The sequence below is a fragment of the Narcine bancroftii genome, chromosome 10 (genome assembly GCF_036971445.1).
Source record: "Narcine bancroftii isolate sNarBan1 chromosome 10, sNarBan1.hap1, whole genome shotgun sequence".
Classification (NCBI taxonomy): Eukaryota; Metazoa; Chordata; class Chondrichthyes; order Torpediniformes; family Narcinidae; genus Narcine; species Narcine bancroftii.
The window spans coordinates 77,327,031-77,354,575 of record NC_091478.1 but is presented as its reverse complement, the minus strand read 5'-3'; the positions used below and the strand labels follow the sequence as shown (position 1 = coordinate 77,354,575).

The 27,545-nt window shown below is 36.9% G+C and overlaps 1 protein-coding gene across 6 annotated transcripts in view; it reads right to left on the bottom strand.

Annotated features, from left to right (window-relative positions):
• Window positions 1-2,908: 2,908 nt before the first annotated feature.
• The window catches only part of ranbp10 (RAN binding protein 10), a 93,674-nt gene continuing 69,037 nt past the window's right edge, over window positions 2,909-27,545 (bottom strand). For all 6 annotated transcript variants that reach the window (XM_069901477.1, XM_069901478.1, XM_069901481.1 and 3 more), the window contains 7 exons: window positions 26,740-26,848; window positions 25,972-26,117; window positions 21,039-21,237; window positions 12,378-12,502; window positions 9,212-9,357; window positions 6,589-6,700; window positions 2,909-5,843 (listed from right to left, as the gene is read on the bottom strand). In XM_069901477.1, the coding sequence (XP_069757578.1) occupies window positions 5,713-5,843; window positions 6,589-6,700; window positions 9,212-9,357; window positions 12,378-12,502; window positions 21,039-21,237; window positions 25,972-26,117; window positions 26,740-26,848 (968 nt within the window). In that variant the 3' untranslated portion in view covers window positions 2,909-5,712. The remainder of the gene's footprint in view (window positions 5,844-6,588; window positions 6,701-9,211; window positions 9,358-12,377; window positions 12,503-21,038; window positions 21,238-25,971; window positions 26,118-26,739; window positions 26,849-27,545) is intronic.

Sequence of the window (27,545 nt, the reverse complement as noted above, 5' to 3'; positions counted from 1 at the left end):
TACATTGGTGCATAATCGCAGCTTTAAGACCTAGTGAGATACTTAACATATTAATAACATTGTTGCCAATAACAGGTATCATTAAATAAAAGCAAAAACTTTAATTCAAAATTTTAGATTGTCTCATTAAGGTGAAAACATCAACCTTGCCACTGATTAATGGACATTAAAAAAAAAAATTACAATGTTTTACAAAGTTTTTTGTAGCTTATCATATAGCATGAAATCGCCACTCACATTCACACTTACCTAGTACACAATACAGGCATGAGAACTGGGATGAGACAGTACTCTTTCCAACATTACAGTTGGTTGGCCTTTCAGTTATTTGCAAATATACAATATTGAATACAAGTTCAAGTTGCTGAATTATAGATTTTCAGGCTTTGAGGAGAGCATTTTGCAAACAAATCAACTTAGTGTACACTTCGTTGAATGTCCATTCATTTCATTACTGCAATACTTTTGGATGAACAACAAACAGTATGTAAGAATTGGCAAGTAAATTCTGATTTTAGCTGGTGTGTACTGTTTACACCAACTAGTCAAGAACAATAAAAACAAATTCAATTTGCCTTTTAAAATTGAAGAAATGCATATCAATGGTCAGTCCGAATGACATTTTGCGACGACATGACTGGATGAGGAATATCCAGAAAGTAGAAATCTGGAGTTAATTCGCAGACTGTAAACCCATGGCTATCACGGGCTTATCCACCAATTTAAACAGTCCTATCCTCATGTTTCTGGTACAATTTATTTTCAAGGTTGGCATCCAGTTAACACCTCATGAACAAAACCATTTCCAAGACAACATTGACCAATATATTATGCCAATAACCATATCTGGTGAGCTGGGAATCTCTCTATAGAGTTAATTCAGTGGCTATGCAATCTCAAAGTTCATTCATGTGGCAAATGCACCTATAGTTTGTTCCTTGATGCATTTGCTGTTAAGTACTAAGACAAAACAATAGCGTGCAAGTATTTTTTTGATCAACGAGTGCTTTATTTTCTTGGTTGCTAACGGTGGTGTGAAATGTAAAATATTTACAAGAAACCTTTATTTGTGTGATTTGTAAGGAAATTTCTATTGGATTTAGGGTACATGGCTAAAATTGTGGGAGCATAGCCCTGAGGCCAGCCAGCAACCGTGATTAGAAAACATAACCCGAACATGTTATAGTCTCCTTTTATTTACCTAACTTGCTCGTTTAAAAAATCTGTTGATAGCTTCCACCAAGGGTTTTCTGTTTCTTAATTGAAATTCAAAAGAAACAATCAAGCTATTAAACATATCCTACACCACCAAAGAAAAATGAAATATAAATGCAATATATTAATTAAGGTGGAGAACTGATAAAATTCTCATTAATGTTATTTGTGGTGTTAAAATAAATTACTTTGTTAAGAAGGTAGAAATTGAATTTAATGGCAAACTGTTAAGAGCACACATGCTTTATTTTTCAGATTATTAACTTTAAAAAAATAAAATATGCAGCAACTGGAACTAAACTTGAACCAAATCTAATCTGTTTTCTAAGTTCAAAACCCACAATCAGAAATATCTGTGAATATAATGCAATTGGAAAACAATCAGCTTTCATTTTTTTTTTCATCTTGCTTTTATTCTTTAGCAGTGGGTACATGCTAACTGAAAAATATTTTTAGCAAACTTTTCTCCCCTCTTGTGGAGAGGGTGCTGTGTGGGCAACATGCTTCACAGTTAAGTCATTGAACTTGTAACAAATGAAAATGTACTACATCTGCTTCAATGCCGTTCTTAATCAAAATCAAGGCCAAGAGAATTAAGATAAATCACTATCAGTGTCGTTAAAACATAATATTCAGATTGTGGATTAATTCCACCGACATCCCTTTTAATTAACCCCTTGATAAATTCAAATACAAGCCATTAATTTTAAGGTTAGGTTCATTAATGTATTGTGATCTTTTAAATTAAAAGAATCTTCCAAAAGAATAAAGTTGAACTTATAAGAGCTCTGCCACCCTAAGAGCATCATGGGAAACACTGCATAAAATTAGGACACTGATGCATTTAAATTATTTTGCTGAAAAGAAATACCACATGTAACTGACACCTAAAACCACCTTGTATTGCCCATTTTGTGGGCGCACGTGCCTTATAGAACTTCAAATGGTGGCACATGATTTGAAAAATGTTGCAATATATCCAAAAGTGATACAGAAGACCTATGAACTGAGAGGGATAATGAAGAAGCTTTGATAACTTTCAAATTAGTTAAAAAGCAACATTTCTGGATAAGGAACGTGTGCATTGAAATGCATCCCTCTTGTGACATGTGCAATTCAGTAACTACTGTACACTTCTGAAATCTGATTTTATTGATTTCAGAAGTGAATTGGCATTCAAATGTTAGCAGAAGGCACATTTAAGCTGAACTTCTTCCCCTCTGTCCCCTTGTGTCAACCACAAACTTCTTGCAGTTCCATACTCTCCCAAATCAGGAAGTTATTGCCCCCTTTTCCCATTTACTTCTACAGCATACTCTGTTCTTCCTTTAAAGTTCCATAATTGGAGGGAACAATACTTAGCTGAGGATTCTAATTTCACAAATGCCTTTGAGATAATGTCTGATGTTCATGAGATAAATCCAGCTCAGCCAGAGAATGGCTACTAGATCAATGCAATGCACAGGCAACAACTCCAGACACCTTTACTATTTATATCTCCTCAGCTGGCCTTCCTCCTTTCATCACAGTTTCAATCTAAATTGATTTTGTAGTCAATTAATATTCTTCCCAATATATGAACTCTTACTCCACAGTTCCACTTGTTTAACTTTGGATTTCAACCCTTACCCTGCCATCCACACTCAATGTATCCAACTATCCCATCAAGGAATGACAGGAGATCAAGTAGAAATAAGACGGAAGAAAACTTTTAATCAAAGATCAAAGTCCTCAATCCGCGAGCAAAATTAAAACTTGCGTTATGTCAGTCAGCATTGTTCCATAATCAGGTTTGTGTTAAATCTGCGTGCATAGAACTGCTCATCTCTGCTTCATAAAAAAGAGAACAAAAAAAGTTTTTAAAAAATACCTCCAACTTCTTAAACCTAGCATGCTCAAAGCATTACCAGGGTCTTAACATCAATATCAGACTATTCCTTCAACTTTGTGGGTTGCACAAGTGCTTAAATATGAAAATGTACATAGCCAAAAAAAAAACATCTGTTGCACGATGCTGGAATTCTGAAGAAACACAGTATCTAAAATTTTTAAAGCTGGAATTTTTTTAGACATCAGATTTGCCACGGAGACTACATCATATTGTCCCAACACCAAGAAATACAATGGAAAGTCATGAGACAGCACCATATGTTACAAGCTTCAGGGACACCACAGTTGTGGATTCTTCCTTGTGGCAGATTAATGTGGAACAGGAAAGCACCTAGCAAAATGTCTCTCCTTGCCCAACACTGACTGGGAAAGAATGGGAAAATGCACGGGGAAAATAAATTAAGAAAAGAAACACAGAATGGATTTTAAAAATAAGTAACACAATTGTCACATCACATCTTAAATAGTCATCATATTTAAAAAGTCAAAAGAAAAACCAGATGTTTCCTGTAGATGGACATTTCATCAATAATTTATCCTGCACTGTGCCACTGCTTTCCTGACAGAAATTTGATTTTATCTACTAATAAAACTAATAATTTCTTATCCAAAATGTGAAAATTCCATAAAATGGAAAAGAATGTATTAGTTAAACCCAAAGGCCCTTTGGCTTTGTTAACAGTCACAACAGTCTTACACAAGGTCCTCATTTCCCTTCATATTTTGCTTTTTAAGAATTTCCAATGTGGCTTCTACTTTCCACTGACATTATAGTCAGCCACACCATCTTCTCTTGCCACATTCATATTTTAGTTATTTTGGTTCCTTATTTCCATCCCCCAGTACCACCTTTTATTGCAGGACAATCGAGCAAGTCAACATCACAAAAGATAATAAGTTGAAATAGGATCTTGCAACCTTCACATCTCTCTCTCTCTCTCTCTATTGGAGGTGAGTTACATGGCCATAATCTGCACAATCTGCAGAAACTCCAATGTTTAGAAGCAACTGCATTTCTTTTTCAAAACAATCTTTGGGAATTAGAATGGGTTATGATGTCTTTAGGATCAAATTCCGGAGATGACTCTCTCAACCCAAATTAAACAATTAAAAAATAAATCTGAGGAAATAATGGTCTGTTTAAAAAAAAAACAACCTAGCAAAAGGCAACAATTCAATCTGCCTGCTGGGAGAACTGCATTGGGAACTGTTCACAACGGCCAGGCCACATACGCAGCTCACATTCCATCTCGTCTGGTTATAATTTTGACTAATTATTCAGAACTTCCTTAAATTGACGATCACTGCCTTTTGTGCTAATAATGACTTTTACTTAGATTAATTATTTACCTATAGAACTGTCCTATTTTAAAGCAATTAGGTTGTTTTTTTTCTGATATTAGAGATTGTTACAAGAATTCACAACATTATTTAAGCTTCTTGCTTCATGTGTGGAACCTTGTGAACTTAAGATTTAGCTTTGATACATCAGTAATTGCTTTTAAATAGGACAACCACATTGACATGACTTTAAAGCTTGACAATTACTAGAATAAGTTGTTCAATAAACAGTACTGCAGAGCTAAGCTAGAAGTCTGAAATCAGTGCTGCGATAATCAGGCGTTAATGAAATCAGCTCCTAGTCAACCAGTTTTTAAACAAGTTAATCTAAATTGTAGCAAACACACAAAGTAAACCCTTTCAAGAAATGTTTTGTAAACTTGCAGAAATTTACTGTAATTAACTTTTGCCTTGATTGCTCCAATGTCCAGACACAATTTGCTTTGCACCCACATCATCTGCCTGCCACTGCTTCCTTTGTATCCCAGCCCCATTCTACTTCTTGGTGACAAAGGGAAGACTCATTGGAAGTGTCAGTTTGAGAACGTGATTTACACTCACAGACAGAAGTTTGGAACAAATGTGGGATTTTAAAATAAGAGTCCCAACAAGGAAAAAGAGGAAGTTACGTTCAAATGGCTGAATGACAGAAGAGCTGAATGAAAGAGCAAAGTGATATTGAGCAGCAATGTTCCATACATAGGAGGAATTTTGAAAAGATGTAAACTAGACATGGTTGATTACTGAGGTTATAACAAATCAACAGTTGTATTTTTCGAAATGAACTCTTGTCAACATTACACTTCAAAGCATGGGGGGGGGGCAGGGGGCGGGCTCTGAGATTGTATGATAAAGGAAGAGGGGCCTGAAGAGGAACTGGAACAGCATCAAATAATGCTGTTACAAATTAAATGAATGAAATTTCCAAATATGTAAATTTTGTTACAGCTCTAATGATGGCCAGTAAACAACAGAGGCTAGCTTAGAACAAAACCTCCAGGGTTAAATACTGGTGGCTCAGTGACCAAGAATTCAGAGCAGAATATGCTACATTTATACTGTGTACCACTGCACTCATGATCTCTTCCAAAATGCAATGCTTTCAGTCATGTAACCTGATAAAATGCAACAAGGATGCTGGCAGGAAAGGATCAGTCAGCACCTGTCTTGTGGGCAGTGTGATGGTCTTTGAGAACAGGGGAAGGGTTGTTGTCTTGAACAGGAGGCGAGGGGGCAGTATCTGAGGTCTTTCCATTGCCACAGCAACTAGTGCAAATAGTCATCCACTCTGGCAAATGAACAGGATCCAATCCCTGTATGTGCCATTAGCCGGAGGCATTCAGAGGCCTGACCCAGTGCAAGCATCAACGGTGGCTGCTTTGGCAGATTCTGAGATTCTGTGTATGAAAGGAAGAACAAACAGACATCGGTTTCACCTTTATCATTTTACTCCACTTAAAATACTTCATTTTTATTAATTCTTTCCAAATTTGATTTCTGAATTAAAATCATGAGAAGGTGCACTCAAAACAGATGACAATTAGAATGCTCTTGATTTTTTTTTAACACCGATAACTAGCGGCAGTAAATCAGCGAGGAGGTACTGCTGTTCAAGAAACACACAGGCGCTGGAGAACCCACACAGATTGTGGGATGCTGGCGACTGCGGTTGAGGGATTCACACCGGGCTGCAGAATGCTGAAGTTTGGCTCAAGGCTGGCAGAAGGGGGAACCAGGTATCAGAATTAGAATACGAGAGGATGCCGGGGGAGCTGAAGGGTTCCTGATTGTGTCAGAGGTTCGGATCTGGAGCTTGGGCTGCTGATGGTTTGGACTGGACTCTTTGGCGGCAGGGGCTGTGGAAGAGCTGGAGGCGCTGGAGGTGAATCCATGGACATTTGGTGACTCTGAGGGGACTCTCTTTTGCCTCTCTTTGACTGTAAGAGGTCCTTCAGGCAATTTCTGCTGATGGCGAACGGAAACAAATTCCGTGTAATATTGCACCATCTTTATTACTTGACAATAAATTGAAATTTAATCTTAACAGGTGTAGCTAAGCTGTGAATAGGCAGCAACTTAATATCCACCACATAATCGTGATTCAAAGGTTTGAAAACATGCTCATTTTTTTCTGCTGCTTACCTAAAATAGCACTATTAAGGGCAGCACAGATAGGTTCCCTCTGGATAGGATCAAGCTGTTCTCCAACTGGACAGCTCCATGGATCTGAGTATGCTAGCAGGCTAAATGCATCCTGGAACAGAATGAGGAAAAGTCACAAAGGAACCTTTCAAAAATATTTAACACTGCCCATTCAACTATCTCAAACCTTTGTAAAAACTCGAACCAAAGCATGTTGGGCAATTTTTCTAGAATTGTAAAGAACCCAGAATATCCATGGAAAGGTTAACATGGAATTATAGATTAGAAGGCACCTGAGTGCCTAGTTTCAAAAAATATTATTTGGCGGCACAAATGAGATTAATTTCTTCTTTTTTTTTGTGAGAGGGACGATGCCCCCTCCTGGGTACAAATTTGACTGCACTCTCTGAAAGAGAAGGTGTATTACGATTTCATGTTTTAATGGAATTCCAGAATTATAGTCACCAGGACAGTCAGCCCCATTTTAAAACACTTGGTTAGAACATGGTGTGAGACCTGTGGAGGCTCTGGAGTGAAAAGAGGATTGTCACCAAAGACACCTTAAAGACAAGATGGGAGTCAGACTTAGACACAATTGATGAACAACTCTGGTCAGATCTATGTCAGGGAAGTTTATTGGCTAATAGATTGTCCATTATAATTTTCTCCATCAGCTGTACCTCATCCTACAGAAATTACACTAATATAAACCTGCATTATCAGAGATGTGTTTTTGGTGTGGTATAGAGGTTGGTTCCTTCTTACATTCTACCTAGTTTTACACAGTGAGGCTCTTCAGATATGACCTCTGTGACATCCTAACCAAGATTATGGGAGTCACCTTCCCAGTAGGCCCAGAGCTTTGTCTTGTGGGGAACTTTACCACGGTTGGTAAACCACTAACTAATTCTCAAATTTAATTCACAGAAATTGCCTTAAGCGTGGCCAGGAAATACATAGCAGTAACCTGGAAGTCTAAGTCCCATCTCTTCATGGATAGGTCTTCAGAGATAAATAGCTGCAACACATACAATTTCAGGAAAGGATACAACACCTTCCTAAAATTCTGGCAGCCTTATTTAGAACATATAGGTACCTCAATGATGTACACACAGGGTTACAATCGCTACTGGCTAGCCAGTAGACCTCTTTATAGATTTTAAAACTGTGGTATTATCATGTCTCCATATGTATTACTGTACACACTGACAATGGGATTACAGCTTATGTGCTATGTGAGCATGGAGAAGTACAACACACTCACCAAAGCCTTCGAAAACTAGACTAATTTATTGCTCTGTTGCGCTTACATGGGCCCTGGCACTGACGTCAGGACCTCATGTCATCAGAGCACTGGCCTCGGATTGACCAGTGTTTCCCCATCTTCCCGCCATTCGGAGGTCACCTGGGACAACGGCCAGTGTCACATCCAGGTCCGCGCAGTCACCACGTTTGTCGGCCATTTTGCGGGCCGGTCTGTGACTCCATGCTCTTTTTTTGTTTCTTTTTCTTGGTTCTTTCTCTGTTTAAAAGGACTTGTATAGAGGGGAGGGGGTGGAGGATTTGGTTCTCTTGATGTTTTGCATTTTGAATGATTGTTGATTGTTAAATATATTTAAAATGATAAAATATTACAAAAAAATTTAACACCACATAGAAACTACCTGACTCCTATTTCATTCTGCTTTTCCCACCACCAGGTGACCTCCTTTCAGCCCTCTACCTATTTTGCTCATCTACTGGCAAATGTATTACAGCAGCTTGTAAGGAGTGGTCTAATCTTTTATTGACAGCTCCTCATGGCAGTATGGCAATAACCTAGAAGCAGATGCAAGCAACAACGCAGCATTTCCAACCTTCTGACACTAAAGCACATTATTCAATCCAATTAGACAAAATAGTGGAAACATTATTTAGAAATTCTTAATTGTTTGCCTAGGGGATTTAGAAGACTTTCATTTCAACACTGGGTTTCAAAACAAATTGTACTCTGTTCCTTTATAAAAATTATTTTCATTAATCTCTTTCAGCCGTTGATGAAGTTTTTGCTCCAGGATATCATGGCAGGGATCACCCCAAGCAAGGACCAGAATGAAAAATAGATTTGATTAAAAAGTTTGCTTTAAAATAAAGTTTGCTTTAAGATAAGCATGGACTAGAATGAAAAATAGATTTGATTAAAAAGTTTGCTTTAAAATAAAGTTTGCTTTAAGATAAGCATGGACCAGAATGAGAAAAAGATTTGATTTTAAAGTTTGCTTTAAGACTTCGGTACTCCATGCGCATGGGCAAAATTTTAACACATCTATTTCGAGATACTTCGGTCCCAATTACGGTCGCAAGTCGCGGAGTACCTGTATATCTTTTGATCAAGAATATGTTTAAATTCCAGACATTTAAACCCAAGGGCTCCCTAACTAATCACTTTCTGCTTGGTCAAACTAAAAGAAAATTGTGTTGATTATTCCAATAGATTTTAAAAGAAAATGGCGCAGTCAATTAAATTGAAATGGCTTTGGAAATATACACCTTTTGAAAGCTGCTTGTAAAATTATGGAACTAGAGGAAGACAATGAGGCCACCAACAATACTCAACGTGTTCAAAATAGTGAGTGTGCAATACCTGCAACATCTTTTTGTGTGTGGCATTCTTTCCATATTCTCGACAAAGCTGTTCACTCAAAGCTTGCAACTCCCGCCCAAACTGGATCATGCGTTCAGTTGCAGCTTGGTTACCTCCACAAAGCTGACGTTGAGGACAGCTGTCTTCTATATTAGATGAAGCAAATAATATTTTAAAAAATAATCATGAAGATTTGACGAAGTAAATGTAGCATTTTGTTCCAAACAACAAGGACTGCATTCAAATTAATTGCTGCTCTTTAAGTACAAGATCATTACGGTATTGGACACCATCAAATTCTATTTTAACTCATAAATAAAAGAATACCCAATTAACCGATGTGTTATACAAAAATTTTGTCTTGCTTATAGAGTCAGAGAATGGGTGAAACATTTTACAGAAATGTATTTAATGTTTTAGTGCGAGATCTCTGGCAGCATCTGTTAAAATATTTCCCGCTTAATATTTTTTATTCTTTATTGTTATTTCTCTGTGGTGTTTTCTTTTGCAATGCCAGGTGGTATCAGGGTACAATGATGACGAAGGGATTGCTGCCCAAGCACATGCATCGGTCAGGTAAAGATGAGAGGTGTAGCATAGCAACACTTTTAATGACAACTGCTGGAAATGAGGTACGAAAAGGTTTTAAGTGGGGCTTCTACCTGTAAGATGGATATTTTGATGGATTGTGAGATCAAGGGGATGCAAAAAATAAATGAGTGGGATTGAGGTGAGGAAGTAAATGGAGACAAGAAGAAGAGATACATTTTCAAACTACAAAGAAAACAAAGTTGAATGTTGTCTGGACCTAGTTGGACAAAATGCTTCTCATAACTGTGGGTGAATGACAGAGATGGAAAGGCAGAACATGAACTGCAAACAAGAGCAACAATTAAAAATATTTTATTATTTAAATTCATTACTCACCTTTCAAAAGCAAAGGAGGGAACAGGTAAGGGAACAGTTTCCAGTAACTCAACATACTGTAACCATGAGACATATTCAAACTAATTGGCATAAGGATGTGATTTTTAAAACAGAAATGGTTATAATGGAGTTGGCAATAATTGTAAATGCTTACTGGACTTAAAACCTCAAGTCTCACAGAAAGGTTTGGGTACCAGTAATTAAAACTGCCAGCATTTAGGTGTGATGTTGACATTCAGCTGAAAACATATCAACAACATAGCAAAAATAAACCAGAAGCTCAGGTCACACTGAAAGAGAGTCAAGAAATGAAATTCAACAAAGCTTTTTGTCTGACATTGATTGGTGGCATAAGGAAATGATTTGATATTGACAGATGAAATTGCCACGAGACAAGAAATAGCTTCAAGGGAGAAATTATAACTGCTGGGATTTGGTAAGGGGCATCTGAGATGAAGGGGCATTGGAAGTGGGAGTCAACTGGGAAGGACGAGTACTGAGGCAGGTCTTGGGAGAAGCAGTCAGACAGTAAATCAGGAGGACCTATAGAGATGTTCCTACATTTTGTTTATTGAAACATACAAAAATTCCAGAAACATACTCTTCAGGAAAACAAGACAGGGCTCTATTTTCTGAAAAAAAAAAACAAAGAGTTGACAAAAGAAGTCTTTAACTGGGAAGAGATTTGATTACGGATGATTCCATTTGCTGGGAAGATGATAAATAGAAACTATAAATAAAAGATAGTTACTAATAAATTCATTTAAGAATTTTAGAAGCAATGCATGAACAGATAGACCTGGTACACATAGATAGATACTTGCACACAAACCTTTGAAAGTAGAAGAACAAGTTGAGAAGGCTGATAAAAGGGTAGATATGATTCTTGGTTACTGAAACAAAGACAATGAGTACAAATGCAAGGAAGTTATGCTAAACTTTTAAATACATAGGATTCATTTATCATCTTCAGTATCATCTGTTCTTGGTACTATGTTAGAAGAACATTGAGGCCTTAGATATGGTGCAGATGAAAGGTTTTTAATTAATCACAGAAATTAGAGTGATTGGAGATATTGTTTTTGAGGTTTAAAAAAAACAAGAAAAAATTACATAGGTGTTAAAAGCATGAATGCTTTGGCAGTAAATAAGAGGATACAGTTTCTAGTAACTCAACATACTGTAACCATTAGACATATTCAAGATAATTGGCAAAAGAATGTGTGGAATAATTTCAGGCAAATTATGATCTGGAATGCACTAAATAAAAGAATGTTGGAATTAGATTCAATGTCAACTTTAAAAAGGGAATTGTATTAGAGGAGAAAAATTTGGAAGGAGGAAATGGAAAATAGGTCTAATTGGTTACCTCTACCAAGTTAATCAATTAGCCCTCATTAGTCAATTTATTGTATCATTCTTTAACTTTAAAGTCCATCATTATGCAGTTGCTTAGTCTTTATCATTCCAAATTTGACTCTTAGGAATATGTAGGAAAAAAGGGTCTCAAATTCATGGAATTTACATTTCACCATCTACATATCCTTCGACTACAGAAGGAGATAAAGTGATTAAACAGTGATTGTCAATATGTAGGGTGTAGCAGGCAAGGGAAAACAAACAGTTCTAATTTCAGGATTGGCCAGACAGTAAACTTTGCCAACAAGATCTGGAAGGCAATTCCAAAAAAACAACTTTTTTTTAATGGCAGGGGAAGCAATTTTTTTGAAAAATTTTAGACATGCAGCAGAGTACACCAGGCCTTTCCAGCCCACAAGCCCTGTGCTACCAAATCACACCCAATTGACCTCATGTACGTTTTGAAGGGTGGGAAGAAATGGGAGCACCCAGAGGAAACCCACACAGACACGGGAAGAACTTTCAATCTCCTTACAGGCAGTACCAGATTCAAATCCCGGTCACTGGTGCTGTAACTATGATGTGCTAACTGTGCCGCCCTTTCATTTTCAATAGCAGAAGATTTTGATTTAAACAGAATTAAAACCAGGAAAGAGAACAATGTCATGCATCTCTGAAAAATAAAAAAAAATGCAAATGACGTGAAAATTTGTGTATTGGAATTCATTCTCTCAACTCCTTGCCAAAATATTGACCTTTGATAGCTTCTTTCTCTTTTTGTCCCCTCTCCCTTCCACACATATTTGTCTACAAATCTATCACCCATTCCTTCCTTTGCTCACACAAGGTGTATAATCACTCTCGCTATGTCTTATCCTACCCATGCTGGACTCATCAGTCTGCAGGATTTCTTCATGTTTATAGTTGCCATTCATTATTCTAGTGGAGGAATTTTCCAAGACTCCATTGGTGTAGTGCTCTGGTTCCATTTCCATTTCACTGTCACTGTTGAACAATAGTAAATAAATTATGCACCACAATCTTCAAAGCATTTCATGCAAACATATGCTGATTCATCAAAAAGGGGCCATCAAAGAAAATCTCTCTCAACCAAAGTATAGTTGGCGTAGCACAACACCTTAACACCACCAGCAATCAGGACTGGCGTTTGAATCCCGCACTGTCTGTAAGGAGTTTGTACATTCTCCGTGTCTGCATGAGTTTTCCCCATGGGGGTCTGCTTTCCTCTCATTATTTGAAATGTACAGGGGTTTTAGGTCAATTGGGTGGCACAGGCTCCTGGGCCGAAATGGCCTGTTACCCAGCTATATATCTAAATTAAAATTAAATTAAGGATCAAGTGGAATTAAACACAAAAGTCTACAGATCCTGTGAATGTAGTCAAAACACAGAAATGTTGGAGGAGCTTAGTCAGTCTTGCAGCACCCATAGGAGGTAAAGATATATTATCAATGTTTCAGGCCCTTTCTCAAGTTTTGAGGAAGGGCTCAGGCCCGAAACATCAGCAATATATCTTTATCTCTCTGGAATCTGCAAGATTAGCTGAGTTATTCCAGCAGTTCTGTGTTTTTTCATAAAAGAGCAAGCATCTTTATCTGCTTCCCTTCTAACTTCATTTGCTCAGACAACCTAGATTTAGTCTAATCTTTTCCTGCTCTAGGTTGACTTTTTATTCTCCACAATTATTATAGCCATGAGTAAGACTTTATCAAGTGAGGAATCAGATTTAAGCTCTCACTTTATTGGAGTCAAAACAAACAAAAGACACAAATTTTAAGTGACCGGCCCTATTTTACAAATCTTTAAAGTTAGTTTCCCAATTCCCAAAATGCCCTAGATCAAAACACAGGATACCATTTATTTGTTTTAAAAAGTTAATACTTTTAGTTCTTCATCAAGGAGCATAGGTGTGCCAAAACAGTGAATGAACACAAAAATAAGTTATCAAAAGTTAATGACACCTTCCCCAAGTCACAAAGCTATTTGCCAAATTACCTATTTCTCCTGGCTATTTGTTTGGTAGCTTGGGTTATTTTCTCATGTGTGCAGATTTCACTAGAAATCAGGTACATTTGTACTATGATTAATGCTTCATAACAGAACAAAAAATAGCACCTGGAAACTATTAAATACACAGAGGGAAAACCTCGATCAGATTTTTGGAATTTAACAACAAACATTAAAAAAATTAATTCAAAACCAACGAAGACAGAACATTTGAAATCGATGTCAGTTTTCCCAAAACATATTTGCCTTTCTGTCACTGCTATTGCACTATGGTGATTGCTTGGCATTGGAGAACTGATAACGGGACATTAATTATGATGACATGCACATATATATTAGTCAATAAGCATCCTACTAAGAATGTTCCTTACTTTCATTTTTCAATTGAACAACTGAACACTTCTGCAGTTAAACATATTAGCATTACAACATTAACTTGAATTTGTATTTTTCACCATCCTTCTTGCATTCATAAACTATGGAACTGCTCAACCTAAGTGAGCCATTTTAATGCAGGCATAATCAACTAAAACCAAGATATAGATAAAAGACCCTTGAGACAAAAAGCGAGTGAAAACTTAATTAATCTATCATTATCACTGATTCCCCACAACCAACATCCCATTGATCATCACCTTTCATTTTTTAATTTTTAAAAATTTTCCACACTATGAATCATATTGACCAAAATACACAAACATTTCCCTCTTGAATATACAGTGTCATTTTCTCCCTTCTCCCCCCTCCCTTCCCTCCCCCCTCCCCACCCACTCAACGTTCAACATATACGATACAATAAACTTATTAAGCAATGTCATTACACAATGAAAATAAACAAGAAAATTGTGTCTTCTACTTTTACACACTGGGTCAGTTCATTTCGTCATCTTCTCACTCTGTCATTTTAGGTGGTGGAGGTCCGCGATAGGACTTCTCTGTTGTGTTCCATGTACGGTTCCCAAATTTGTTTGAATACTGTGATGTTATTTCTTAAATTATATGTTATTTTTTCCAATGGAATACATTTATTCATTTCTACGTACCATTCCTGTATTCTCAGGTTCTCTTCTGATTTCCAGGTTGACATTATACATTTTTTTGCTACAGCTAAGGCTATCATAATAAATCTTTTTTGTGCTTCATCCAAATCGAGGCCAAGTTCTTTACTTCTTATATTACTTAGAAGAAAGATCTCTGGATTTTTCGGTACGTTATTTTTTGTGATTTTATTTTATACCTGATTTAGATCTTCCCAAAACTTTTCCACTTTCTCACATGCCCAAATTGCATGTAGTGTTGTTCCAGTTTCCTTCTTACAGTGAAAACATCTGTCTGATACTGTTGGGTCCCATTTATTTAACTTTTGGGGCGTGGTGTATAGCCTGTGTAACCAATTATATTCTATCATGCGTAACTTCGTGTTTATTGTATTTCTCATAGTTCCGGAGCATAGCTTTTCCCATGTTTCATACTTTATCTTTATGTTTAGATCTTGTTCCCACTTTTGTTTGGGATTTACAGCTTATTTCATCGTACTCTTTCTCTTGCAGTTTGATGTACATGTTTGTTATAAATATTTTAATTATCATTGTGTCTGTAATCACATATTCAAAACTGCTTCCTTCTGGTAACCTCAGCCTGCTTCCCAATTTGTCCTTCAAGTAGGTTTTCAGTTAGTGGTATGCAAACATTTTACTGTGAGTTATACCATATTTGTATTTCATTTGTTCAAAAGATAATAAATTATTTCCCAAAAAACAATTTTCTATTCTTTTGATCCCTTTTCTCTCCCATTCTCTAAAGGAAAGGTTATCTATTGTGAAAGCGATTAGTTGATTTTGTGTCAATATTAATTTTGGTAGTTGGTAATTTATTTTTTTCCTTTCCACATGAATCTTCTTCAAAATGTTGAGCAAATGGTGCAGTTCTGGTGAATTCCTATGTTGCACCAACTTTTCATCCCACTTATATAGTATATGTTCAGGTACCTTCTCCCCTATTTTATCTAGCTCTAATCTGGTCCAATCTGTTTTTTTCCTTGTTTGATAAAAATCTGATAGGTATCTTAATTGTGCTGCTCTATAATAATTTATATTCCTTCTCTTTTTATTTTTATCCCTCTTATTTTATTTTCTGTTCTTATCAGTTCTGCCAAGGGCTCTATAGCTAACGCGAACAGTGAGTGGACATCCCTGCCTAGTTAACCTGCTTAATTTAAATTGGTTTGATATACATATCCATTTACTGTCACCTTCGCCAATGGTCCCTTATATAATGCTTTAATCCAATTCATATATTTCTCTGGTAGGTTGAACCTCTGTAGTACTTTGAATAAATAATTCCATTCTACTCTGTCAAAGGCTTTCTCTGCGTATAAGTCAACCGCCACTGTTGTCTTGTTTTCTTGTACTGCATGGATTAAGTTAATGAATTTACAGATATTTTCCGTTGTTCGTCTTTTCTTAATAAATCCAGTTTGATCTTGTTTTACTATTTTTGGTGCACAGTCGGCCAATCTGTTTCCTAATAATTTAGCTATTATCTTATAATCTGAGTTGAGTAGAGATATTGGTCTATACGATGCTGGTGTTAGTGGATCTTTCCCCGTCTTTGGTATTACTGTAATTATTGCTGTTTTGCATGAATCTGGCATGTTTTGTGTTTCTTCAATCTGGTTCATTACTTCCAGGAGAGGAGGAATTAATAAGTTTTTAAATGTTTTATAGAATTCTATTGGGAGTCCGTCCTCTCCCGGTGTTTTATTGTTCGGTAGTTTTTTTTATATATCCTGTATTTCCTCTATTTCAAATGATTTTATTAATTGATTTTGCTCCTCTTCTTGCAATTTCGGTAGTTCAGTTTTAGCTAGAAACTCATCCATTTTGTCTTCTTTTCCTTCGTTCTCAGTTCGATATAATTGCTTGTAGAATTCCTTGAAGTTTTCATTGATTTTTGTTGGGTTATATGTAATTTGTTTGTCCTTTTTCCTTGATGCCAATACCGTTCTTTTAGTTTGTTCTGTTTTAAGCTGCCAAGCTAGTATTTTGTGCAATTTTTTCTCCTAGCTCATAATACTTCTGCTTTGTCTTCATTATGTTCTTCTCCACCTTGTACGTTTGTAGTGTTTCGTATTTTATTTTTTTGTCCGCCAATTCTCTTCTTTTTGTTGTATCTTCCCTTGTTGCTAATTCTTTTTCTGTACTTGCTATTTCCCTTTCCACCGATGAAAGTCATGAAAGACCTCAACAATGAAGACGCTGTTTACATCCGGTACCGCACGGATGGCAGTCTCTTCAATCTGAGGCGCCTGCAAGCTCACACCAAGACACAAGAGCAACTTGTCCGTGAACTACTCTTTGCAGACGATGCCGCTTTAGTTGCCCATTCAGAGCCAGCTCTTCAGCGCTTGACATCCTGTTTTGCGGAAACTGCCAAAATGTTTGGCCTGGAAGTCAGCCTGAAGAAAACTGAGGTCCTCCATCAGCCAGCTCCCCACCATGACTACCAGCCCCCCCACATCTCCATCGGGCACACAAAACTCAAAACGGTCAACCAGTTTACCTATCTCAGCTGCACCATTTCATCAGATGCAAGGATCGACAACCAGATAGACAACAGACTCGCCAAAGCAAATAGCGCCTTTGGAAGACTACACAAAAGAGTCTGGAAAAACAACCAACTGAAAAACCTCACAAAGATAAGCGTATACAGAGCCGTTGTCATACCCACACTCCTGCTCGGCTCCGAATCATGGGTCCTCTACCGGCATCACCTACGGCTCCTAGAACGCTTCCACCAGCGTTGTCTCCCCTCCATCCTCAACATTCATTGGAGCGACTTCATCCCTAACATCGAAGTGCTTGAGATGGCAGAGGCCGACAGCATCGAATCCACGCTGCTGAAGATCCAACTGCGCTGGGTAGGTCACGTCTCCAGAATGGAGGACCATCGCCTTCCCAAGATCGTGTTATATGGTGAGCTCTCCACTGGCCACCGTGACAGAGGTGCACCAAAGAAGAGGTACAAGGATTGCCTAAAGAAATCTCTTCGTGCCTGCCACATTGACCACCGCCAGTGGGCTGATATCGCCTCAAACCGTGCGTCTTGGCGCCTCACAGTTCGGCGGGCAGCAACCTCCTTTGAAGAAGACCGCAGAGCCCACCTCACTGACAAAAGACAAAGGAGGAAAAACCCAACACCCAACCCCAACCAACCAATTTTCCCCTGCAACGGCTGCAACCATGTCTGCCTGTCCCGCATCGGACTTGTCAGCCACAAACGAGCCTGCAGCTGACGTGGACATTTTTACCCCCTCCATAAATCTTCGTCCGCGAAGCCAAGCCAAAGAATTTCCCAATTGTAGTCCTTCTTCATCTTAGTTACATAACTTATTATCTGCCCTCTGATGAAAGCTCTCATTGCTTCCCATAGTATAAATTTATCTTTCACTGATTTCCTATTTATTTCAAAGTACATTTTAATTTGGTGCTCAATGAATTCTCTAAATTCCTGTCTTTTAAGTAGCATGGAGTTTAATCTCCATCTATATGTTCTCGGTGGGATGTCCTCCAGCTCTATTGCTAATAACAGGGGTGAGTGATCCGATAACAATCTAGCTTTATATTCCGTTTTTCTAACTCTCCCTTGGATGTGGGCTAACCACAGGAACAGGCCAATCCTTGAGTATGTTTTATGTCTACTCGTATAATATGAGTATTCCTTCTCCTTTGGGTGTTGTCTCCTCCATATATCCAAAAGTTGCATTTCTTGCATCGATTTGACCATAAATTTGGTTACTTTGTACTTTCTGCTAGTCTTTTTTCCAGTTTTATCCATTTTGAGTCCAAATTAAGGTTAAAGTCCCCTCCTATCAGTATATCCTCCTGTGTATCTACAATCTTCAAAAAGATATCTTGCATAAATTTTTGATCCTCTTCATTAGGTGCATATTGAGCAAATTCCAAAATTCTGAATATATCTGACACTTCATCATTACATACCTCCCTGTTGGATCTATTATTTCCTCCTCTATTTTGATTGGTACATTTTTATTAATTAATATAGCTACTCCTCTGGCTTTTGAATTATATGATGCTGCCATTACGTGCCCTACCCAATCTCCTTAATTTCTTGTGTTCCACTTCAGTTAGATGTTCTTCCTGCACGAATGCTGTATCAATTTTTTCTTTCTTCAGTAAATTTAACAGCCTCTTCCTTTTGATTTGGTTATGTATTCCATTAATATTTATAGTCATATAGTTCAACATGGCCATTTCATACTCTGTTTACACCTCATTTCCACTTCCTCACCACCACTCCCATTTTCATCTCTCAGTTTTCCTTTTTTGAACTCAATGTTTGACAACACTTTTAAAACTTCAACAACTCCCATATCTGAAATTCTCTTAACCCCAAGTGTGTCTCCCCCATCTCTGAGTTGCTCCTTGTCCCTTGCCGGGCAACCACACCTCCCCTCTCCATTCGGATTGCGAACCTGCTCGCAAGCGTCAACTGATTTCGCAGTGACTGTTATTCTCTCCCACCCAATCCCCTCCAGAAAACTTTTATCTTCACATATAACAAAGCTCACCCTCTTTATTCCCCCCCTTACTTCCTTTCTTCCCTTTTCTTCCCCTCCTTAGTTCTTACTTATACATTATTTTTCTTCTTTATATGAAGTTTGTCGTCATTCTTTGTTCTTGTTACATCTCTTCATCTCTCTTTGTCTTGCAGGTGTTCTGCAAATTCTCGTGCTTTCTCCGGATCCGAGAACAGTCTGTTTTGCTGCCCCGGGATAACTATTTTAAGCACCTCTGGATATCTTAATATAAATTTATAGCCTTTCTTCCATAGGATCAATTTTGCTGTGTTAAACTCCTTCCTCTTCTTCAGGAGCTCAAAACTTGTGTCTGGGTAGAAATTTTTTTTTTGACCTTTGTATTCCAGTGGTTTTTTTTGTCTTCTCTCATTTTTTTCATTGGCTTCTCCAATATATTTTCTCTTGTTGTATATCTCAGGAATTTTACTAAAATGGATCTTGGTTTTTGTTGTGACTGTGGTTTCGGGGCTAATGTTCTGTGTGCCCTTTCTATTTCCATTCCTTCTTGCATTTCTGGCATTCCCAGGACCTTGGGGATCCATTCTTTTATAAATTCTTTCATATCTTTGCCTTCTTCATCTTAAGACCCACTATCTTTATATTGTTTCTCCTATTATAGTTTTCCATTATATCCATCTCCTAACAACTCCTGTGTTTCTTTAACGTTTTTATCACTTTCTTCCAATTTTCTTTTTAAGTCGTTCACTTCCATTTCTACGGCTGTTTCTCATTCTTCCACCTTTTTTAATCTTTTCCCTATTTCTGTTATGACCACCTCTATCCTACTCACTTTTTCTTCTGTACTTTTCATTTTTCTTTTTATTTCACTAAATTTTCATGTCAGCCATTCTTTTAATGCTTCCATTATTCTTGAATTTTTTTTTATCTATGTACTGTACATTTATTTTACCTTCTATTTCTCTGTGCAGAGCTTGATGTTCTCCTTCTTCTTCTGTGTCTGGTCTAGGGTTTGTGTCTTCTACTTCTCTTCCTTGTATCTGTGTCTCTTCTGACTTTCTTGTTGAGCTGCTTGCTCAGTTTGTTGGGTTTTTTTTATGGTGTTTTGATGTTGGTCCTCTTCTTCTGGGCTGGTTATCTGTTGTGTCTCTTGCTTCCTTTTTTCATTCTCACCCCTCCCGTTCCCATTATTTTCTGTATCTTCCCACTGGAAGCCCTGCTGTCGGGCATCTCTCAGCTGTTCGTGCTGTAGAGTTCCACTCCACAGCTGGTCCCCCCTCCTGTTGGTGTTGTCTTTGTCGTGTGCTTCACGCATGCACGATTCTTCATGCATGCGCGGTTGCGCACCTCTGTTTGGCTCCGTGAGCCATCTTTGCAGTCCTGCATTCGATGGGTCGCGACCTTGCAGGGTCTCCTGACCTCAGGGAGTGGGTTTCTCTTTCCACGGCGGGTCCCTGCTTCTTCATATAGGTAAGGCCTTCACCTTTCTCTTCCGGCGTCTTTCTTTCTTCTTTTCTTCCCGTTATTTTTGGCTTTTCTTTCTTTGGTGCCATTTTCTCCACACCTTTATTTTTTATTTGTTGTGATTTGTGTGTCTGGGGTTTTGTTTTTTTCCTCCCTTTTTTCCTTTTTTTCTGGAGAGGGCTAGTATTCTCCTACCGGCCACTACTCCATCAAGTGACTTCGATCGATCATCACCTTCTTGAAACTCAACTTGACGAGCCCCATAAATCCTATCTCTACCTGAGATGAGTATGTAATACTACATTTTGAGACCTGAGCTCATTAAATATATTTTTTTCTTTATCAGAATGGACTCAAAATGGAGTGTTAAATGTTTGGGTGATTACTTTCTGTGAATCCTTGAAATGGAAATGCCTTCAGTCTGAAAAGACACTCTTGTTAATTTGACTATAATTAACTATAGTCAACAGGGCTGCACTGTGACAAACATACCTGGTTTCCTGGTTACTTGTACTACTATGTTGCTGGGATTTTGAAGAGTCTGTAGAATTGGACTCTGAATAGTTGACAGAGGAAGGTGAGGAAGAGGATGAAGAAGATGAAGATGATGAACTTATAGCTGGATATTTGTTGTGGATCGGTTTGCTTTTCGACAACAGAATTCCATTACTGCAGTTTGGACTTTCTGCACCTACAAAACATAAAATAGAGAAACTATAAGCTGCCAGACATGGTGGAAGCAACTGAAATTACATTTAAAAAGTATTTAGTTAGTACATGGATGGGAAAGGTTTCAAGGGATATAGGTTAAACTCAGGTAAATAGGATTAGCACAGTTCAGCATCTTGGTTGGCACAGATAAATTGGGTTCAGGGGCCCGTCTCCATGCTGTATATCTCTATGTCCATTAATCATGAAGTTTCAATTCCCTAATATATTTTTCAATGTTTCCTTTTTCACAACCATGACCTCTGCTCCTTAGTCATTAAATCTACAGAACCACATCATAGCCCTTCCACAAATACAGAGAAAAAGCATGAGAATTCAGGAATAATACCCAATGACCATGAACTAGTAAGAAAGCAAGGGCCTCTTTAAGAATAATTATTGTAACCACTCAAATCAAATTCAGAAATCAAGAGGATTAGCTGCAACATGGGGTAACAGCAGCAAAAAAGTGTTCTGGCTTACTTTACAGTTCTTCCATTTATTCAGTTCTTTATTCTACAACTAAAGTGCTCCATATTATTTGCCTTTTCTTTCTCCTAATACTAGCATTGAAATGGCTACAAGAAACAAATTTTGGAAGAGAAGTACCAACGAATCCGACTGTGGAGGCTATTACCAAGGTACTGAATCAACATAGACTGATGTTAACCGACGATCTTAAAGAAGTCTTGGGTCAGATTAACAATAAACTTGACCAAGTCCAAAAACTAAATAAAAAACACGGTGAACATTTGATATCTGTTGAGCAGGAATTAAGCAACTTAATTGGCCGTGTCAATGAATTGGAAAATACATGCTCTGGATTAAGTGATCGTAATTTGAAACTAACAGTGAAAGTCATTGATCTAAAAGGCAGGAGAAGTATTATGAGCTTGGTTGAATCTACAGAAAGTGGGCAACACAATTTTTTTTCCAGAGTTGCTTTACGAGGTCATTGGAAAGGAGCTCCTTTCATCTCCCCCAGTGATTGATAGAGCTCATCATTCTTTATTACCAAAGCCAGTTCCTGAGCAGAGACTGTGTTTTGTTATTCTTCGGTTACATCATTATCAAATAAAGGATCTTTGATCCATGAAGCCCATCGAATATCGCAGCCAGCAGATCAGAATTGTAGATTACCGTCCAAAAGTCATGAAGCAGCATGGTGAATACAGAGCAGTAATGTTGGATCTGTACAAAAGTGGTTTAAAGCCCTCCCTGCTGTATCCTGCACATCTCCGCATTACATTTTCAAATGGTCAGAAGAAGTTGTAGTGCACTGTTGAAGAGATTCTGAGCTACCTAGAAGATTCCACTACTATATCATGCCCAGTGGGAACTTCTACTTGAAGATTGAGGATGATTGACTATTATTACATTTAAGGTTTTCAACATTTATTATATAAAATTTGTTGGTCGAGGACGGGTTGGTTCTTTTTGCCTGGACAAGTTTTGACTTTATTTTTTTAATTCTTACGAAAAGAATACTAAGAATATTGGCTCAAATTTAACTTTATTATTTTTCTTTCTATTAAATCTATTGAACTGTTAAATCTTTATGAAGAAATACATCAGTAATTTTACAAGAAATCTTTGTTTTGATTGTAGTCATAATAGAATCAATTATCATTTGGAAGAGCTGCTTATATTTACATTAGCAGCAATGGAGCTAATGTCAACAGGTCCAGCAGGGAGATTTATTTGGGTGTGAAATGGCTTATTTTGTTGAGCTTGCTGCAAAATCTTTAGCAGCTGTCTGGGATCAGGGAGGGAGGGGTGAGATTAAGGGGTGAGGGCATGGAATTTTTTTCTTCAAGGTTGTTATAGGAATCTATTTAAACAATTTTCTACAATAAATCACCAGTGTCATAGTTTTGCTTCAAGGCTGCTAGATATTAGTTGTACTAATCAATTTACATTAATTATGGAAAATGTTATCAATTTCCTAAGTTGGAATGTAAAAGGTTTGAATCATCTGGTTAAGCAAGTAAATATTTTCACATATTAAACAGCTTAAAGGTACTATTGTATTTTTACCAAAAAAGCACATCCATAGTTGTGATAATTTCCACCTTATGACAAAGTGGAGGGGCCATCATTTTCATTCCTCCTTCCAGGCTAAAGTTGGAGGGGGGGCAGGTTTTAATTTTTATTAATCAAAACAAAAGTCCATCACAAAGACAAATCAGATACAAATGGTCAATATATCATTGTTTCAGGGAAACTGAATAATAAAATGGTAAATTTTACTAATATTTATTTCCCTAATGCAGATGATATGGGTTTTTTTTGAATGGCTATTTTTCTTCCTTACCAGACTTGAGCTTATACTCTCTCGTACTTGGTGTTTAGACCCAGCTTTGGATCATTCATCTCTTAAACCTGCCATAATGAGTAAATCTTCCTCATTAATCCATTTTAAAAAATCAGATTATGGTATTTTTGATGTTTGGAGTTTTCTTTATCCAAATAGCAGAGAGCATTATTTCTTTTCACATATTTATTGAACTTATTCGCAAATTGATTATTTTCTTATTGATATTCAACTGATCCCACTGACTCGTTCATGTGGTTATCAGACTATAGTAATATCAGATCATGCCCCTGTCGTGTTATCCATGTCTCTTCCTGGCCTCCCTCAAATAAAAAGAGATTGGCATTTCAAATTCGAGTTTATTATCAGATAATAACTTTGTGAAATTTATGGAGAAGCAGATAACTTTTTTTGAAAATTTTATTTAATTGTTTGCATCATTACAGGAAAAAAAATGAAATTTTTAATCAAATATCCATATCCAATTATACAATTTTTTTAAATATTTTTCTCCCCATCCCCCCTCCCACCTAAAAGTAAGAAAAGGAAAGAAACACCTATCATTTAATATACAATAATATTAGCACATACAATCATTAATTGTTATTAAAAATCACTAATTAAGAGGAGTGGATATGATAGAAGAGGTGGATGGAAAATCATCCATAAAATCCAAATATGGTTTCCAAATACTATAAAAATGTTCAATTTGATTCGTTAAACTATACATAATTTTTTCCAAAGGTATACAATTTGGCATCTCACTATACCATCTACTTAATAACACTTCTCTATCATCTTTTCAATACTTAAAAATTTTTCTTGGTATTTATCCAATTTCAATTTTATATCCATTTCATAAATATCTCTAAGTTAAAATAGTCTTGGATCTTTTGGTATCTTTATCTTCATAATTTGCCCTAATAATAAACTCAGTTCATTTGAAAACAGTTCTAATTTTTCACAAGACCACACTGAATGCAAAAAAGTCCCTATTTGTTTCACACATCAAAAACACTTATTTGAATAATTAGGATTAAGTCCATTTAATTTATGTGGAATGTAGTACAAATGATGAAGAAAATTATATTGAACCATTTGATATCTAACATTTATTGTATTCGTAACACTTTCATAATATAATTTTGACCAAATCTCCTCCTAAATTTGTATATTTAAATCTTTCTCCCATTGCATTTTTGATTTATATAATTTTTTTTGCATACTTTGTGAAAGAAGCAGATAACTTTCTTCTTTGATACAATTTGTCAGAAATTTCTGGTCTGATTGTTTGGGATGCTTTGAAAGCTTTTCTGAGGGGGAAAATTATTTCTTACACCATGAATATAAAAAGACCAATAAAGAAAGATTAGAATTAGTTAATCAAATTAAACAAATAGATCAACAATATGCTCAAATTAAAAATCCTGAGTTATATAAAAAGCAAGTTGAACTTCAACCTAAACTTGATCTTTCAACAAATCCAGTTGAAAGGAAATTGTTGAAGAGTCAATTTTATATCTATCCTGATAAATTAGACAAGCTTTTAGCGAACTCGGTGAGAGATTTTGAAGCCAAATGGCAAATTACAAAGATTTGAAAGGCGGATGGTAACATTATTTCAGATTATTCTGAGATAAATGACACATTCAGGAAAAATTTCTCCCAATTTTACACTTCCGAATTCACAAGTGATAGTAATTTGATGGAGAATTTCCTGGATTGTTTAAATATTCCCACGCTTTCTTTGGATGACAGAACAAAACTAGATGAGCCTATATCACTTGAGGAAATAGTTGCTGCTATTTCTCCACTACATTCTGGAAGAGCTTGGGACCAAATGGGTTTCCTGTGGAGTTTTTCAAATCTTTTTCTCAATTACTTTCACCTCAATCAAGTTCAGTGTTACCGGACTCGTTTAGGCAGGATAATCTTCCGGTAACATTTAACAAACTATGTCTATCACTCATGGCAAAGAAAGGTAAAGATCTAGCTGTGTGCTCCTCCTATAGGCCAATTTTTTTATTAAAATTTTCTCTAATGGGCATACCATCCTGACTTGGCAAAAAGTATTGCCATTGCTTTCACATTGAAACACACTTAAAAGCATTGTCGGAGTTCACAGACCACTGTAATGGTCTAAGAAAGGAGCTCACCACCATTTTCATAAAAAATTAATTTAAAATAGTAGCAGTTGTTGTTTTGCTGGAATATGTGAGAAAACTCAAATAATTAAACTCACTCGACATAGTATTAATAGCAACCAATGCCCATAACAAATAGAACATGTTTTGGTGAACTTGGAGTTGAGAAGAGGGTGGGGTGGTATGAATGAGGCAATGAGTTCTTTACTGGTTAATAATATTGTTTGAAGTGAAGAGGAGTAACAGTTCAATACTGCACCTGCATTGTTGATGTGAGAGTTTGCTCCATGTCTGGGACTTAGGTTGGGTGATCCGGGATAACTACCTTGAGACTTGGGACTACGGGCACTGAAACAGCGCACTTCACTGTCCGTACCATTTACCATCTCCACAAACTGCCGACACCTATACAAAATTAGCAGAGTAAATTTTGAGCTAAATAAAAATCAAAGTAATAATGAGTTCTATGAAAATATGAAATTATTTTAACTGTCACCTGTCATTTCATGGAAATGACATGGAAATAGGAATTCCTCTCAGTACATACAAACCTATGATGACAAAATAGGAAAGAAGCCTCTCTTGCATTTGCAAAATAGGCTTCTACACAGGATGACAGATTCTGTTTACAGTTAACAAGTACAGATGGGTCAAATATGATCAGTACTCAGCACCAGTCTGTTGTTCTTTAAAGGAACTACTGGAGGTGGCTTCAAAATGTCCCAGATCAATGTTCTTTCCAGCCTATGGCATGTTGGTGCAGCTTAAACCCCATCCTTGTGTACTGATCATCTCCCACGTGGAACAAGAGGATTTTATCGTTCAATACTGCCCATTCGTACTAGCCATTCAGCTTGTGGACAATTTAAAAAAGCTCTAAGCCATACTATTAGATTATTCAATGTAATCATTTAAAATTGTGAATGAAATATCAATTTAGCTCTAGATTTGGATAAAACAATGATCCCCCTCCCTTCCTGAATCTCCACCTAACATCCACCTTACATCTGGTATGCAATATACTTACTTTAACATGAAGAGCAAGTTTGGGTTACGCTCCAGCAGTCCTGGATACAATTGTTGTGTTGCTTCTATAGCTTCTCCCACTCTTCCTGCTAAAACTAGCTTTTGTATTCCTAAAAGACAGCAGGGGATATCTGCAATTACCAGAGAGTTCACACTTGACATTTATTTACAAAGATAATTCATTCCAAAATGTTAGAAAAATTATAACTCTGGAATTGCAAAAGAAACATCAACATGAACAGAAACCACAATCTGAAATCAGTTCCTGAATAAATGGAAACTAGATATAGACTATGAATCTAGACCAAAAATGCCCTGTCCAAATAATGTTATCCCAATGGTTTCTGATACACTCTACCAACTTCTACAAATCTAAGTGGAATATCTTTGTATGAAAGTGTGCCATAAAAAAAAAAGATTACTTTTTTAGGTCCTGGTTATCAGCTAAATAATACCATGGAATCTTCTATGCATGTCTAATCTGTCGGTGAATGCATTGATTTAATATCTTACCATAAAAGCAGCAATCCTAACAACAGAATTCAACCTCAGTATTCCTCTTGTACAAATGTGCATTGAGCTCCAGTATTGTTCTGGCCTCTGGACTTACAACCTTTTACCTTAGAGCTAAGAAATTCACTGAGCTTGAACTGGGCCATGCTATAAAATTTCTGCTTTCCTGTGTTCAAAGTTTTGAGAGGACTTTAGACGCTCAGCAACCATTTTGATTCCACTTCTAATTTCATTTCTGCGGCAGTCTTGTTCGTTGCACAAAATAAAAAGCAAAACTGTGTTTTTTGCCTGCAA